We start from the raw sequence: 17160 nt of genomic DNA on the forward strand, positions 1-17160 counted from the left end.
ATAAGATAATTTATACTTCTACACAAACTATTTAATGATCACATAAGCAAATAACAACGACAGTAACCCCCACAACATCATAGTACTTTAAAAATATCACTGAAGTAAATATAAATGATGACCAACAATATACCCCCACATTACCTTGATATTAAATGTTTTCAAGACATATCAGTGGGAGATATAGATAGAGAGCTTACTACCAAGATAGATGTTAAATACTCTTGGAGCATTTTTGTTTATGAGATAACTTGTTGCGTCTGTGTACACACAAGCTAACATAAAGAAGCATATGTATATCTTGTAATATATATAAAAATTAAATTTGATGCAAAAAAAGGTGCTTTTTTAGTAATATTCAATGGAATGTGTTCTTCATATTCAGTTGTTGGTTCATATGGAAATGGAGGTGTAAAAGAATCTTTGAGCCATCTTTTCATGTCCCTTACAATATCCCTGATGTTGTCCTGAGCTATGCTACAGATTGGAAAAATGCAACTTGTAAAACTGCAACTCAGAAACTAAATAGATAGAGATGATCTCATGGTGTAAACCTAGCTTAGGTTTCTTTAAGCTAAATGTGGATGGTTCCAGGTCTTCTAATGGTATGATTGGTTCAAGAGGAGTGATCAGAGATGCTATTGGTGAATGGATAAGTGGATTTATGGTGAACATTGGTGCTGGTTCAGTCATTTAAGCTGAGACTTGGGGGCTCTATCATGGCCTTCAAATTGCCTCTTCTTTGCATATTAATCATTTGGAGATTGAATCTGACTCTGCTTGTTTAGTTCAGCTATCCTCATGAATTGCAAGCAGTTAATGAACTAATTTGATACCTACCAGATTAGGCATATCCATAGAGAAGGTAATATGGTTGCTGATATCCTTGCTAAAGAAAGTACTCATCACTCTGCTGGTATTTGTACTTTCACTTCTCCTCCCGCTCTAATTGTTGAAGCTGTCCTTGATGATATCCTGGGTGTTGCTAGACCTAGGGAAGTTGTTAACAATGGCTAAGTAGCCTCTTCTTTTCTTTTCTTTTTTTGGGTTTGTTGCCTCCATTTTACGAAAAAAAAAATAAAAAATTCTTTCTCTGCAATAACTCAGGAAATCAATAAATATTATAACTAATAACTCACTTAGATTTTAATAGTGAGACAAAATTAATACTTATCACCATAGCATCATCATTTTAGGTATGAAAGAAAAAGAAATAGGGTCCTTAATCCAAAGCATCAAAATGAGCAAAAATTATCTCATTTACCTCAGCAACATATTTTTATTCTCACTAACCCAATTGATCCCACGAATAATCTCACGCATGTCCGTTCGACCACATCGATATGTAATCCAACCATTCGTCTTCCAACCATATGCCTTCCAACTCTAGACATGTACCCTTATATAGGCCACACTTACCATGACCATCGATAGCCTCATTAACCATATAACAGTCAAATAATAATTGTTTGAGCCCAAAAGTAATTTGGCAAAATCCTTTAGTGGATTTAGCATAGCAGGCCGATACATGCGGCCCAAAAATAAGTCTACTTAGAATTGGGTTACAGCTTTGCCCATTCTGAAACCAATAAGGAAAACGAGCCCTTATTGGAGTTAGGTAGCGGAGATTGAATAGGAAACTTCAATCAATAATCATTCTATAGCAAGGAACAGTCGAAACCCTAGGTATAAATACCAGGTTTCAAGGACAAATCAAGGACAACTCTCAAATCAATCAATCCCTCGGATTATCAAGCCTCCCTGGAGCAAACCTTTAACCTAGTTGAAACCCGGCGACCGTACTTCCAGTCCTAGTCTCTCCAAGAGCCGACTGTTAGTGCTACTGCCACCGATACTACCAGCGAAACAAGGGTAACGCCCTCGCAACCCCATCGAAGCTAAAGTCACGCTTTAGCAAACCCTGTGCTTTCTCCAAACTTCCCAGTGATTGCTCTGCTCAACCTACAACGTTGAGTATCGATTCGGCGACGCGAATAGATCACAACCAAAGCCCTTATCCGTAAGGCAAAAAGTCATTTCTCGCAAGGCAGAAAAAAGAACCTTGTGACGAGGTTAGTGCTCTCCTCATCCACATCGTTTGATCAAGAAGTCAGGTCAAGGGACGCCCCGACTACTGCACCCCACGGTGCTGGCACACTTGCACATTCAAAAGAGACAGTTTGTACCGCACTGATTTTCGTGCCAAACAATAATCATATATTTAAAACATAAAACCGTTAAAATCATAAATAGAGAAATAAAATAAAAAATAGATATAACCCTCAAAATAAATGATGAAATAAATAAAATACATTTTAAATTTTAGATCATAAAATTCCCAACAACAAACATATATTGTCTCGTTGCTTTTCCATCATTTCCAAACAGCGGAAATGAAAGTTTTATTTTTCCATAGGAAATACATGACACGTTTATTTACTTAGAATGAAAAAAATAATAAATCGAAGACAACATGAATGGAAAAAGAAAGGAATCGGTATGCGAATGATTCCTAAATTCATACCCTCTCTTGGTTTGATATTTAGGATTCGATTCTTGATAATGAGATGAGATCCACACCAATTCCAATACCTTTATATGTTAATAACTCTCATACTTGCGAGATTCCATTTTCATTCTCATTCCAAATTAGTTTCTTTTCGCAAATCAAAGGGGTAATTTCCAGTGTCTGCAGCTTCTGCTCCTTTTTGAAGGACCGTACGATTCGAATTAGCTGCCTCCTCCCTCAAATGAGTGACTACTTGGCCAGATACAAGTGGGACCAGTTATCGTTTTTGTTTTTGTACGCACAGAAAAGACAATCTGTAAATGCAACTGCTATCTCCTAACTAATTTAGCTTCTCTCCCCCTCAGTTTTCAGACCAAAGTTAAAAAACAAGTCATTCTCATCCTCAATGACTACCCAAGCAGATATTCCTTCTTCTTCTTCTGCTCCTCTCCCTCCGATCCCTAAATACGGTGTCTTTCTCAGTTCCAGCGGAGAAGACACCGATCAAAATTTTACAGATCATCTCTGTTATGCTCTGAACCGGAAGGGGATATTGACATTTAGAGATGGCGAAGAACTCGAGAGGGGAAAAGCAATTGAAGAATCAAGATGTGTAATTGTGGTTCTTTCAGGAAACTACACCAATCCATGGTGTTTGGATGCGATTGCAAAGATCGTTGAATGCAAGGAAGTGATGATGAAACTGGGAGTACTCCCAGTCTTTCTTGATGTGAATCCATCTGATGTACGAAAACAAACAGGGGATCATTTCGGCGAAGCCTTCTCGAAGCATGAAGAGGCCTTTAAACACGAACCGGAGAAGGTGCGCAGGTGGAGACGTGCTCTTACTTCAGTAGCCAATCTCTCTGGATGGGATGTGCAAAATCGGTGATCTTCTCTTTCTCTCAGCTGCATTTCATCTGGTAAACGTTTGTTTTGATTTGTTTTTCTTATGTTCCTAGAGATCTAAAATCTCCTTATTTTCCAGGAAAACAAAAAACTCTCAAGAAGTCACCCGGAGTTCAATCTCTAGAATACAGTTTTGTGATATTTGTTTTAGAGTTGTCTAAAATGTTACTGCACTACCCAACTGCTACTACTACACCATCAACTGGTAGTCGGTCAAATAAATAAAAGATGAATCTTTGATCGTCCTAGACTTACTTTCATAAAATGTTCCCTCATGTTAATCAAATTTGCTACTTTACCTTATTTGCAGTCATGAAGCCAAAGTTATTCAAGAAATGACAGAAGTTATTCTCATAGAATTCTTTCCTAGAATCCCAAGTGTACCTGAGGGATTAGTTGGGATGGATTCTCATCTGAACAAAATGCTCTCGTACTTGGAAGTGGGGTGTCCTGAAGTTCGTACCGTAGGGATTTGGGGGATGGGGGGTATCGGAAAGACAACTATTGCAAAAGTTGTTTATGAAAGGATTTATTCTCAGTTTGAAGGTCACGTCTTTCTTGAGAATGTCAGAGAATCAAGTCATAAGCCAGGTGGTAGTATTGGTTTACAAGAGGAACTTCTTTCGAAGTTGCTGAGACATAATGTAAATGTAGGTAACATAGCTAGGGGAATAAGCATGATCAGGCATTGACTAGGTACTAAAATGGTTCTTATCGTTCTTGATGATGTGGATGAACTAGACCAATTGACAGCATTGTGTGGTGATGCTAGTTGCTTCGGGTCAGGGAGTAGAATCATCATAACATCAAGAAATGAGCATTTGCTGAAAGTATTTAGTGTGGACATCACATACAATGTCAATGCATTATCTGATGTTGAGGCTCTTCAGCTGTTTTGTTCGAGAGCCTTCAAGAAGGACCAGGTTGGAGAAGATTTTCTCAGGCTTTCTAAGGAGTTTGTAAAATATGCTGCTGGCCTTCCATTAGCTCTTCAAGTATTGGCTGCATCTCTCCGTGGTAAGGAAAAAACTCTGTGGTCAAGTGCATTGGATAGACTAAAACAGAAACCTGATAGAGAAATTATGAATGTGCTTAAAGTAAGTTATGATGGACTAGATTACTTAGAAAAGGCTATTTTTTTAGACATTGCATGCTTCTTTAAAGGAGTGAGCATGGATCGGGTAACAAGACTATCGATCGATTATTATATGGACATTGTTATACAAGTTCTTCTGGAAAAATCTCTAGTAACTCTGGTTGGAAGAAAATTATGGATGCATGACTTGCTACAACAATTGGGTGAAACAATTGTTTTCCAAGAATGTCCTGAAGAGCCTGGCAATTGTAGCAGGTTGTGGCTTCCGCAAGAAATCATCCATGTACTTGAGAAGAATAAGGTCAGAAATCTGTATATCGATTAAGACCTACCGTATCTTGTTTTTCTCTTATCTTGTGCAACAACTTAATTGTTGTGTGTGTTTCATTTTGACGTATTGAAAAGTATTTCTCTAATTAACTAATCCTATTAGTCTTTGTTTTCATGGGTAATCACTATTCCTGTTACCCTTGGTTAACAGGGTTCAAGTGTACTTTGAGCGATAGCCTTAGACTTTCCAAAAACAGAAGAGATACACTGCCACTCAGAGGCATTCTCTGTGATGCAGAGACTTCAGTTTCTCCAAATCCGTAATGTGCATATGAAGGAAGGCCCCAGTTATCTTCCTGGGGGATTAAAGGTTCTGGAATGGAGTGCGTATCCTATAGAAAGTCTCCCACAAAATTTCAATCCTGCTAGACTGTGTAAACTTAACCTCTGCTATAGCATGGTCGAACGACTTTGGACTGGAAGAAAGGTTATTATTATTATTATTATTATTATTTTGGTTAACCTATTCTATAGCAGCATTATCCCTTCTTTCAGCCGCAACTTGACAATTAGTGGTTAGCAGTGAAATTGAAATGGTGTTCAACTCTTAGACACCCTGTCTTGGTTTTGCTTAATTTAGAGGACAAAATACCTATTCATCTGTATTATGAGAAAATAAAAATAGAAGTTCTTGGGGTTAGCCTAAGTGGTGAGGGAGGATGGGGATTTGGGTTAGGATTAGGTAGGTTAGGGGTTTGATCACCTCCAATATAACCAAAAGTAAAATAAATAAATAAATAAATAAATAAACGATCAAGTGAATTTGGCTTTGGTTTTTTACGTATTTGTTTTCTCTTGATAAATACTAATACTATGGTTTTGTATGTGTTTCTATGAATTGAACAGGACATGCCCAATTTGACAGAAATCAATTGAAGCTACTCTTGGAAGTTGACCGGGACCCCAGATTTTACATGCGCTTCAAGGCTTGAAAGATTAATTCTTGTAGGTTGTACAAGTTTGGTGGAGATCCATCCATCCATTGGATTTCTTAAAATGCTCACTTGCTTGAATCTTAAAGAGTGCAAAAGTCTTAAAAGTCTTCCAAGTAAAGCTTGAAACGAAAAGCCTTCAAATTCTTGTTCTTTCAGGCTATTCAAAAGTCAAGAAAATTTCAGATTTTGTGGGATCTATGGAATGCTTGTTAGAACTTTACTTGGATGAGACTGCTTTAAAGTAATTACCTATATCAGTTTGACTTCTGACTGGCCTCACTTTATTAAATTTGAGAGATTGCAAAAATCACAAGAGTCTTCCAAGTGATATTGGCAATTTAAAGTCCCTCAAGCGTCTCGATATCTTTGGATGCTCAAAACTTGAAACACTACCAGACAGCTTGGGAAAGATAGACTGCTTGGAAGAGCTTGATGCGGCTGGTGATGGTTCCATGAGCAATATACCATCCTCTATTTCCCGTTTGGAAAATCTTGAAGTGTTATCTCTTTGTGGATGTAAAGCAATGTCAGGCAACATGACAAGATATCCCCTCAGTTTTCTGTTGCCCATAAGTGGTTCAGGTGGTTTGTGTTCTTTAACGGAGCTAAATCTCAGTGACTGTAATCTTCAGGAGGGAAGCATACTGGAAGATTTTGGCTGCTTATACCCTTTAGTTTCACTGAATCTAAGCAAAAACAACTGTGATAGTCTTCCAAAAAGCATCAAACAGCTTTCAAAGCTTCGCAACTTGAATTTGGAAAGTTGTAAGACTCTTCAAAAATTGCCAGACCTCTCATCAAGCTTAAACTTCAGTTTCAGGGCAGATGGCTGTTTTTCACGGGAAAGGCTGTCATCGTGTTTCAATCTGATTAATTGCTCCAAATTGGTTGTCAATCAACGATGCAACAATATAGCATTGATAATGCTATGGAGATTTCTTCAGGTGGTCTCTCTATCTGTTCCCCTGTTCTCTCAAATCAAATGTTTCATTTCACAGTTTTAACATTATATTGTACAGGGAATTGCTTCTGCAGGAAATAGATTTGAAACTATAATTCCTGGCAGTGAAATCTCTGAGCTGTTCAGTGATCAAAGTGTGGGACCAGTTATAAGCATGGAGTTACATCAACAATGGCAGAAGAATAAGTGGATCGGATATGTATTATGTGCTGTTTTTGTTATCAGTCGAGATCTTCCAGTTTCAGCTAACCGGCTTGGTAAATGGAGGTTCGGGACCCATAGTACTGCTCATGGTCTTCGATGCGAAGTGAAGCCCGAGAAGCTGGGTGTGACTGGCTGGTGTCCTTTCTTTGCCTGCAGCCAAGAATTAGGCCAAATTGAGTCGGAACACCTTTGGCTATCCTTTGTCTCTGGTGATTATTTTGGAACAGCATGGCAAGAAACCTGTCATAAGATCGAGTTTACATTTAGAACATTAGGCACTGGTATGGAGGTGAAGAAGTGTGGAGTCTGTTTGATATACGAGCAAGATTTAGATTTGATTGGAATGAAAAGATGATTCCAACTTCCAAGCTAATTTGTTTGCACTCGTAGATCATCATTTTGACATATCAGAAGCTGAAAAGTTGTCATTGTTAAACAGTGCCTTTTATCTAGAGCAAACCAGTGAAGCAGGCAACTCAATGAGGTTGGTGTGCAGGCAACTCAACGAACATCCATATGCTGCTGAGATGAGGATAAGTACCAGTGAAATGATAAATTCCAGTGTTAAGCTATTGTGATCTGTCGCCAGTGGTTTGAACCGATGTGTCTTACATGACTTGGATTGCTACTTTATTGTAGTACTGATTTTTCTCAAAGTGAAATGCTATTGTTTAGCCATCAAACTTTAAATAGCCGGTGTAGTTGAAATATTGGACATCCTTATTTCGTCATTCTTTATCTTTTTTTTTTTTTTTTTTGGCTTGTGCCTTGTATGTAACAATATATGCAAGTAGCCCGAGACTGAGGGTACCATATTCGTAATTATTTACTGAGCAATGGAAAATTTGGAGCCACGTTTCTTTCTATCTTCGCTCAGGCTCGAAGTCAGCCACAAGCAGTAGCGTGATGCTACGGCCATGTGCTCGCTCGTGTCTCCTATCTAGCAGAACCTTTAGCACAGTCAACCTTCCTGTCCTTCCCACACCGCCCAGCCTCAACCTGGAAGAAAATAACCTTCTCGGCGAAGTAGGGGCCCTGGCCACGCGCGGCTAACTCAACGAAGCACTCTCCCTCTTCTACACTCTTCAACCGCCACCATCTCAAACTCACTGCAACCAAACCTACGCCACTCTCTTCCACGCATGCGCTCGCCACCACTCCCTCCAACAAGGCCTCTCTCTGCACCATTACAAGCTTGCCCACAACCACATCACTCTCATCCTGACCTCTTTGTCTCCAACCACCTCATCAACATGTACGCCAAGCTATTGATTGCAGGGTTTCAGTGGTGTGGACTTGGAGCTCAAGCTATTGATCTGTTTGTACAAATGCACGTTGATGGACTCGAGTTTGACTGTGCCACACTTGTCAGCGTTTTTTCTTCCTTGAATGGAGTAAATGGCGTTGATGATATAGTGGTCACTAAGTTTTGTTATCAACTGCATTGTCTGGTTATCAAAACCGGGTTTATATTAGGAATTAAAGTGATCACCGCACTAGTTAAAGCTTATTCAGATCTTGGAGGGGATGTTGCAGACTATTACAAACTCTTCTCTTAGACAAGCTGTCACCGGGATATTGTTGCCAGCGTGCCTATTTGTAACTTACAGAGAGTGAAAAGCCTTGGGGTTAAATTTTTATTTTTGAATGTTTGGGGTTAATTGCTTTTTGTTCATATTTGTTGAAAAAGTGGGGAAGTTTTGTCCCTCTCGAAAACAACTATTTGGGGATTGTAAAACACTGCCATTTGGGGGAAGCAATTTTCATTTTTCAAGACTGGGTCACTGGGATGAGGAATATTATAGTGATTTTGAATCCTAATTCTATTATTACCCGACCAAGAGAAAGAGAAATAAAGAACATCCAAGATTTACTGCAACTATTACACAAAAGCAAGCATCATATGATCAAGAGCAATTAACAAATGAATAAGATTTCTTGTACCTTTTGTGTAGATGTAGCTCTAACTTGTGCCTTAGGCCGTGCTAGCAATACTGCACAAATAAGAAAAAGTTTACTTTACACTATGCAATGGGAGGAAGGTTATTGAGTCATTATGAAATTGACAGTGAATTGACTTTAATTTTAGGGCACTAGTAATAGGAAATAAATTTTTAAAATTAGCAATTCTAGATCTTTTTCTAATTCTGCAATTGGACCTTTTTACACATAGCCAAAAAGAAATATAGAAACAATAATTGATATTTTTTGTGTCTACTGATTTTCTCTGTATCTTTTTGTATTTTTATGTTATTCTCAAGTTTTTTCTCGTTTATCACCATTAATTTGTCTAGAATTATAACTTAAATAGTTATTACACACGAGAGTTTCTAGTTAACCCAACATGTAACTTATAACATGAAGTCATGAACTAACATGAATTAACGACAATCATAATAATTTTTTCAAACAGAATTAACCGGACATTTATATCCTTAGGAACATGTCATTCCCATACAAATGCTGTTGCCTTTTGCTTTCAAAAAACACCTCATTTTTTTCTTGCGCCATGAATGCAAATTCTGATCATTAGCCAATGGCTGCAGTTGCACGAATTTTCTTTTATTTACGGTTAAAAGTAAAAAAATTATTTTCAACTTAATAAATTTTGTCTATGATGGTCGACATTAAATAACTTTTGTAGTTTGTCAGTAGTGAGCTGTAATGGCATATGATTGCCTCTGCGGAAATCTAGTGTGTAGTACGTGTCCCTGCCAGTCTGCTCCCTCCACGTATACAATTAATGACTCATTCCCGTCAGCTGTGCATTGTCTTCAGTCTTAAGTAAACCGCTGCCGACGTCTGACACGTGTCCTCCCCGACGGCGGCGGATCGCCGTTGCTCTTTTCGACCTCAACCTACTGCACCAAATTCAAAGACCCTTAGGAAACGTCAGTTCTTCTCGTTTCTGTCTTTTACAGTTGAGTCATTTTTGTTTTTCACTATCTGTTCGCTGTGAAAAGTGAAAGTTATCTTCTTTCCCTTCAATTTCTTCCCGATGGTTAAATGTTAGTGTTTCCTTTCTTCTGGGTTTTCTCAGTTGACCACAGTTTCTCTGGGTTTCCATTTCTGAATGTTTATCTGAATCAACAACGAAAACCCAATTGCTTTCAGATTTGTTCTTCAAGTCTGGACTAATCTCGGCTCTTAAAAACGGTCGAAGTCTGAATCTTTCAGCCTAGAAAGAGGTAGAGTTTTCTATTTAATGATGATTTCTCACTTTCTTTTTATGCATATATCAGTGGCAGGCTTCAGAAACTGTGATCCTGTATGTATGTGCTTCATTGAAACAATATGATCTCTTTTCATTTACTTTTGGGATAGTCTGATTACATAACATGTCAAGTTTGAAATGACATATGCTCCAATGCTATTGTAGATGACTATATGTTGCAATAATTATCAATTTCAGTTGGTTTATGGCTTGGAAATCATTCTCAATTAGTCGATCGAAAGCTTTAAGATGAACTTGTGAGTTACTCACATAGTTGAGTAGGCAAAAAGTATGAATTTATAGTACATTAGGATTATGCGGGGAATGGTTTTAATGCTCATGCATTGTTATTTGAATTTTGAATCCGTGCTTAGGCTTTTCTTCTACTATCAATACCAAAGATTAGGGGGAAGAAAATTGATTTAGGTATATTGTTTTTTCCTCGTGAAGACAATTGAATGTGTTTGTTGCTCATTCTCATTGTGTATCAGGGAGTAGTTCCATTTTCCAGATTGAAGTGGGATGGATATACACAAAGAAAGCAAGGAGCATGCTTCGTCAGACTCCCTTTTACAATGGGGCCAATGGCAACTGCTTGATTCTATCCTCCCAACCGGTGGTTTTGCACATTCCTTTGGTCTTGAGGCTGCAATCCAAGCTCGGATAGTCTCTGGTCCTGAAGATCTCCAAACTTTTGTAATTCATCATTTAGAGAATACTGCAAGCTTACTCCTTCCTTTTGTGTATTCTACAACAATATCGCCTGATTTGGAGAGTTTGCGTAGACATGACAAGATATTGGACGCAATGCTAACTAATGAAGTGGGTAGAAAGGCATCAATTGCACAAGGGTCTGCGCTGATGCGAGTTGCTGCAGCTGTTTATTCGGAAATACCATCTCTTAAATCTATGAGGGAAACTTCTTTGAGTAATGGAGTTGTTTCTTTTCATCATGCTCCTATGTTTGGGCTTATATGTGGATTGCTTGGGTTGGATAGCAGTACTTCTCAAAGAGCTTTCATGTTTGTCACAATGAGAGATGTTATTTCAGCTGCAACAAGGCTGAATTTGGTCGGACCCCTTGGTGCTGCTGTTCTGCAACATCATATTGCTCCTATCTCTGAAGCTATACTGAATCAATGGAAGGACCGTCCCATTGAGGAAGCATGCCAAACTGTTCCTTTACTTGATATTGTGCAGGGTTGTCATAGCTACCTGTTCTCTAGACTGTTCTGTTCTTGAAGGCCCAAATAGACGTATCAACTGGTGGGGGGTTTTGATATTACATCTCCCTTGTTGTGTATGTGTATCTTCCCAAGGTGAATGGATTTTCCATTGGAAGTAATTGTATTGGTTATACAAACTGTATGACTACAAACTTTTTGTTATTATATGTAGACCCATATTCAGCTTTTATTTTTGTGCTGCTTTTTGTTTATGTGTTGTCAATTCTAAAAGTGTTTCTACTGTGATTCATTATTTTCCAGGATGACACAACAGCTTCTCTATAGATGGTATGGCTATCTGACTTCCGCCAATGAAATTTCAGCTGTTTAGGCTTCTGAAAAAACACACATGATACCCATGCAAAAGTTTCAGACCTTTAGCACAGTGAGCTCTTTCAATGATATTAAATTTGAATGCTTGTACTGTTTGGAGAATGGCATTATAATTATTTGTTTCAATCTTTTTGTACTGTCATAGACATTCAGCTACACACATTCTGTCACTGTCCTATTAGTGTTAAGGTTGTGTGCGTAGGATACAGCTAAGCAACCTGAGTCAGAGTAAAAGCCCATGTCCAGAAACTTTACCTGACATATCTGAGCAAAAGCTGCATTACTCAAGGCTGTTTTGAGCAAATACCTTGTGAGAGAATTAAAGTGGGGTTGCAATATTCATCTGCCACTAAACCGCTAAAGGGTTTCCTTTGAAAGTGGCTTTAAAACTAGAAGCGCATTGAAAAGGTTACATCTTGGGTATGGTATTCAATATTTCATGATTTCAATCAACCACTTGGAAGGTGCCTATATAGATAGAACCAACCCTGCATAATTGCATCCCTTTTCCATCGACTCTAAACAGTTCTGAACTTGTTTCAAACTATCATCTGTTTTGCAGTTTGCTGGTTGGCTGAGCAATATCTTATGAATTTAAACTCCAGTTGGCATACTTAACTAAGAGATTAAGTTTAAGTCAACAGATCTCAAAACAATAATACTTAATATTTTACTTGGAAGGTGCCTAAAAAGCAATATCTTTATTCTCTTTGACTAACGCATGAACTCTTCTAATGGATTAAAACTGTATTATAGATTATATTATATTATTGTTCATGTTGGCAAAGTCTCTCTCTCCCCCTCCATCTCTATCTCTATCTCTGTGATGAAAATTGGCATCCCAGAGCCCAAAAATTGTGCTTAAAAGTTTCGAAAACTTTCGAAGTAATAGATGTATTATGTTGAAGACATATTAATTGCAGTAGTAACTGTACATGTCCTTTCCTCATCCTCAAATTGGCCTTTAGCAGTGTTGTATATATGTCGTCAACACCCTCTTCTTCTTCTACTCCTCCTCGTCAATGGAAGTATGATGTTTTTCTTAGTTTCAGAGGAGAAGACACCCGCTTGAATTTTGTGGACCATCTGTATGCTGCATTAGGTCAGAAAGGAATTGTCACCTTTAGAGATGACAAAAGTCTTGAGAGAGGAAAATCCATTTCGTCAGAACTTCTTAAAGCAATTGAGGAGTCAAAATTTGCTCTTGTCATTCTTTCACCAAACTATGCTTCTTCTTCATGGTGCTTAGACGAGCTTTTGAAGATTATTCAATGCAGAGAAGAAATGGGGCAACAAGTCATGCCAGTGTTCTACCAAGTAGATCCATCTCATGTGCGTAAGAACAAGGGATATTTTTTGCAGGCCTTTACAGAACACGAAGAAGTTCATTGGGAGAACAGGGATAAAGTAAGGAAGTGGAGGGCTGCTTTGACAGGCGTGGCCAATCTTTCTGGGTGGGATTTGAGGAACATGTAAGTGTTATCTCCTTCATATCTTAATAAATTTGCTGCTTTAAGATAAAAAAATGTCGTCAGAACTTGGGATAACCATCCTTGGCTAAGGTTGTTGAATCAGGACCAACCAAGCCTGCACATGCCTCCTTTTACTACATCTTGGTTCTACTGTAAATCAGATCAATATGATAAGAAAACTGAGAAACAGATTAGCATTTTTCATTTATACTTCATATTTTGTTGCTTGAATGTTACATGCTAGCTCATTATATTATTTCTTATCCTTCTCAGGCATGAGGCAAAAGCTATCAAGAGTATTGTTAAAGATATACTAAATAAATCACAGTATTCATCTACAAGCGTTTACAAGGGCATGGTAGGAATGGATGTCCGTGTTGATGATTTACTGAGAAATCATATTCGTCCACATTTTGATGACGTGCGCATGATAGGGATCCATGGAATGCGGGGAATAGGTAAGACGGCAATTGCCCGAGCTCTTTATGATCAACTTCGTCAAGATTTTGACAGTAGCTGCGAGCCTTCCAATGTTAGAGAAGTGTTTAGCAAAGGTGGTATATATCCTTCACAGTATGAAATTAGTGACTGTTTTGACCATTGCTGCTTTCTTTCCAACGTTAGAGAAATGTCAAAAAAGATGGTCTAGTTTCTCTTCAAGAAAAACTTCTTTCCAGAGTCTTGAGGGCAACAATTAGGAACATAGAGGATGAATATGCTGGAGCGAATATGATACAAAGACGATTAGGTAAATTAAGGGTGCTGGTTGTTATTGATGATGTGGATCAAGTGGCACAATTAGAATGTTTGGCTGGAAATCATGACTGGTTCGGTCCGGGAAGTAGAATTATCATAACCAGTGCTGATGTTCATTTGTTGAATTGTGTGGATACTCTATACGAGGCTGCTGTGTTAACCCATGATGAAGCTCTTCAACTTTTGAGTTTAAAGGCTTTTAAGAAAAACCCCCCGCCTGAAGTTTACTTGGAGCTATGCAACAATATTTTAGGGTATGCTCATGGGCTTCCATTAGTTCTTGTGGTTATAGGTCCATTTCTATGTGGTAGATCGATCAATGAATGGAAGAGTGCAATCGATAGGCTCAGGAATAAACCAGAAACTAGCATCGTTGATGTGCTTCAGATAAGTTTTGATGGGCTAAGGGAAACAGAAAAAGAAATTTTCCTACATGTCGCTTGCTTTTATGTGGGGAAGGATAGGGATCGTGTATCAGAAATACTAGATTATTGTCAGCTTTACCCTGACATTGGTTTAAGTGTTCTTGCTGATAAATCTCTCATTACTATTTCCAACAACAAACTATCCATGCATGCTTTGCTACAAGAAATGGGCTGGGAGATAGTTCGTAGGGAGTCGCCTAAACCAGGCAGGCGTACTAGATTATGGTCTCATGAAGACATCCACAATGTGCTGAAAAAAAATAAGGTAAGAGTTCAATTTTGTGGAAAAGATAGGCATATGCACATTCTAGTCATTCAAGTAATCTTCATAGGTCCACTGTTACTTTCCTTTCATCGTGCACATCACATATTATTCTTGTGTTTCATAATTAGGGAACAGAAGCAGTTCAAGGCATGGTAATGGACTTGCCTAAATTAGAAGTGGCTAATTGGAACCCCGAAGCATTCTCAAAGTTGTCTGAGCTTAACTTTCTCCAAATCCGTAATGTCGACCTTCCCAATGGCCTCACTTGCCTCTCTAATTCCTTGAGACTCCTCGAATGGAGTGAGTATCCCTTAAGATCTCTGCCACAAAATTTCGAAGCAGATGAACTTATTGAACTTAATTTGTGCCACAGCAAAATTGAACATCTTTGGGAGGGAACAAAGGTATGACTATTAGTTATAGTTCTACTTTTTATTGTTTCTTTGTACAAGGATGATTGTCTTTTTTGTGTGGCGGCTCACAGTTTGATTTGATTATATATATTGAACAGTGTTTTGACAAGTTGAAGTTCATCAAACTCTGCCATTCTCAGAACATTGTCCAGACCCCAGACCTCACAGGCGCTTGCAGTCTTGAGTGTCTAGATCTTGAAGGGTGTAAAAACTTGGTAAAAATTCATCAATCCCATCAATCCGTTGGAGTTCTCAAAAAGCTTATTGTCTTGAATCTTAAAAACTGTGAGAGTCTGCAGAGTCTACCAGATAGAATTGAAATGGAGTCTCTTAAAACTCTTATTCTTTCTGGGTGTTCCAATATCAAGAAGATTCCTGAGTTTAGCAGAAATATGGAGTGTTTGTCAGAGCTGTGTCTTGATAGGACTGCCATTGAAAAACTGCCCGACTCAATCCAGTACCTATGTGGCCTGTCTTTCTTGGATCTAAGCAACTGCAAGAATCTTTTTTGTCTCCCAAGCACCATTAATAGATTGACAAGTCTTAAAAATATTAATCTTTCAGGATGCCAGAAGCTCAGGGGACCGGATAAAAGTGTGTGGGAGTTGGATTTTTTGCCGGCAAATGTTGCAAGTATAACTCCTGTAACAGAATTACCATCATCGGTCTTCAGCATTTCAGATCATGTTAAAGATTCAAGTTCTCATGGATATGAAGTCATTCAAGAATCATTGTTCGAGTTTTTGCCTTCTGGATTGATGCAAATGGCGTATGAAGAGCCCACGAGTTTCCGGTTGTCTTTATCTGGTCTGGGTAATTTAACAGATCTGAACATAAGTGACTGCAATCTTGATGACAGAGCATTTGTCAACAACTTTGGCTGGTTGCCCTGTTTAGTGGCATTAAATCTGAGTGGAAATGATTTTATTAAGCTTCCTCCAACCATCAGACGGCTTAATAAGCTTGAGAACGTTAACTTGGAGAACTGCAAAAGACTTGAAGACTTGTCAAATCTTCCATCAAATAGTAAGTTGGATGTAAGAGCTGATGGTTGCTCTTCATTGAGAATTTTGTTTGACATAACTAATTACAACAGACTGGAGGAATCATATTTCAGTTTCATCAACTGCTTTAAGCTAAACGAAGACCGAGGCCACAGTAATATAGCATTTGAAATGCTGAAGATAGTCCTTCATCAGGTGCTTCCTCATTTATTCAAGTCATCGATCAAGTGTTTGTGTTTTTCCTTTTTTGGTACATTATAATTCTAATTTTTATATATGTCTCAGGCTATCTCCACCACAAAGGAAACATTTCAAATTGTATTTCCTGGAAGTGAAATTCCTCGGTGGTTCAAACATCAAAGCCGTAAGGATTCATTGGGCGTATGCATACTACCTCCACGTCCATATTCCAGTAGGTTTATGGGATTTGCCTTGTGTGCTGTTTTTGTAATCAATGATGAGCGCCATCAGGTTGATGAACTTGAGATCCATCACTTCAAGACTTTTAAAGCTACGCATAATCTAGTCTGTTACCTGAAACTTAATGGAAAAGAATTAGAAGTATGTGGCAGACAGCCGGCCTTTCGGTTTAGTGAAGAATTTTGCCAGGTTGAGTCTGATCACCGTTGGGTATTCTACGTATCCTCGGATAAATACTTCGGTATTGAAGAGCATGACAGATGCTCTCAGATTGAACTGTTATTTGAAGCCAGAGGGCCAGGTTTGAAGGTGAAGGCGTGCGGGCTCCGTTTGATATTTGAACAAGATGTGCACGAGTTGATGAAGGGATGTAGACACACACAAGCTTACGGACGGCACGGATACGTACGGAGATATGAATGTGATTGTTGGGTGGATGGCTATTTATATTCTATATAGCTTAGAATTGTACTCTCCACTGATAGTATAATTATGGTGCTTGAAATGATAGGGAAATGAATTGTATTCAGAAAATTCAGAATGATTTCCTGTCCATCTTTTTGTTTATTACTTGATTTTTGAGATTTGAATAAAAGTTGCTGTGTGTCCGGAACAGGACTTTTTGTTCACCGACCTCTACCCAGAAACGACCATGTCATGATGCTGTGAGTTGGTAACAAGACGCTGT

At 38.4% G+C, this 17160-nt stretch overlaps 3 protein-coding genes across 4 annotated transcripts; all 3 read left to right on the plus strand.

The window, feature by feature from the left end:
* The first annotated feature begins 2802 nt into the window (after positions 1–2802).
* On the plus strand, positions 2803–7204 carry LOC112170686 (disease resistance protein RUN1). Its single transcript, XM_024308012.2, is given in 6 exon segments — positions 2803–3397; positions 3729–4435; positions 4562–4815; positions 4996–5271; positions 5691–6723; positions 6799–7204. Coding segments are annotated over 4 exon segments (1461 nt in total). The 5' UTR covers positions 2803–2915; the 3' UTR covers positions 5014–5271; positions 5691–6723; positions 6799–7204.
* A 2550-nt stretch (positions 7205–9754) lies between these two features.
* On the plus strand, positions 9755–11853 carry LOC112173021 (urease accessory protein F). 2 transcript variants are annotated; one of them, XR_002925424.2, is made up of 3 exons: positions 9755–10132; positions 10650–11477; positions 11646–11853. XR_002925424.2 is itself a non-coding variant. In XM_024310565.2 (2 exons), exon 2 carries the CDS (start codon positions 10681–10683, stop codon positions 11398–11400), a length of 720 nt encoding a protein of 239 aa, XP_024166333.1. In that variant the 5' UTR covers positions 9755–10132; positions 10650–10680; the 3' UTR covers positions 11401–11591. The 2 variants fall into 2 exon arrangements, 1 of the variants encoding a protein (XP_024166333.1); XM_024310565.2 differs by lacking the exon at positions 11646–11853 and having other exon boundaries at positions 10650–11591.
* A 146-nt stretch (positions 11854–11999) lies between these two features.
* Positions 12000–17101, plus strand: LOC121048944 (TMV resistance protein N-like). Its single transcript, XM_040509235.1, has 6 exons — positions 12000–13189; positions 13463–13730; positions 13814–14635; positions 14764–15039; positions 15147–16247; positions 16338–17101. The coding sequence occupies exons 1-6, from the start codon at positions 12699–12701 to the stop codon at positions 16929–16931; spliced, it is 3552 nt and encodes a 1183-aa protein (XP_040365169.1). The 5' UTR covers positions 12000–12698; the 3' UTR covers positions 16932–17101.
* Positions 17102–17160: the final 59 nt, after the last annotated feature.

Source organism: Rosa chinensis, chromosome 6 (assembly GCF_002994745.2).
Source record: "Rosa chinensis cultivar Old Blush chromosome 6, RchiOBHm-V2, whole genome shotgun sequence".
In the NCBI taxonomy this organism is placed as follows: Eukaryota; Viridiplantae; Streptophyta; class Magnoliopsida; order Rosales; family Rosaceae; genus Rosa; species Rosa chinensis.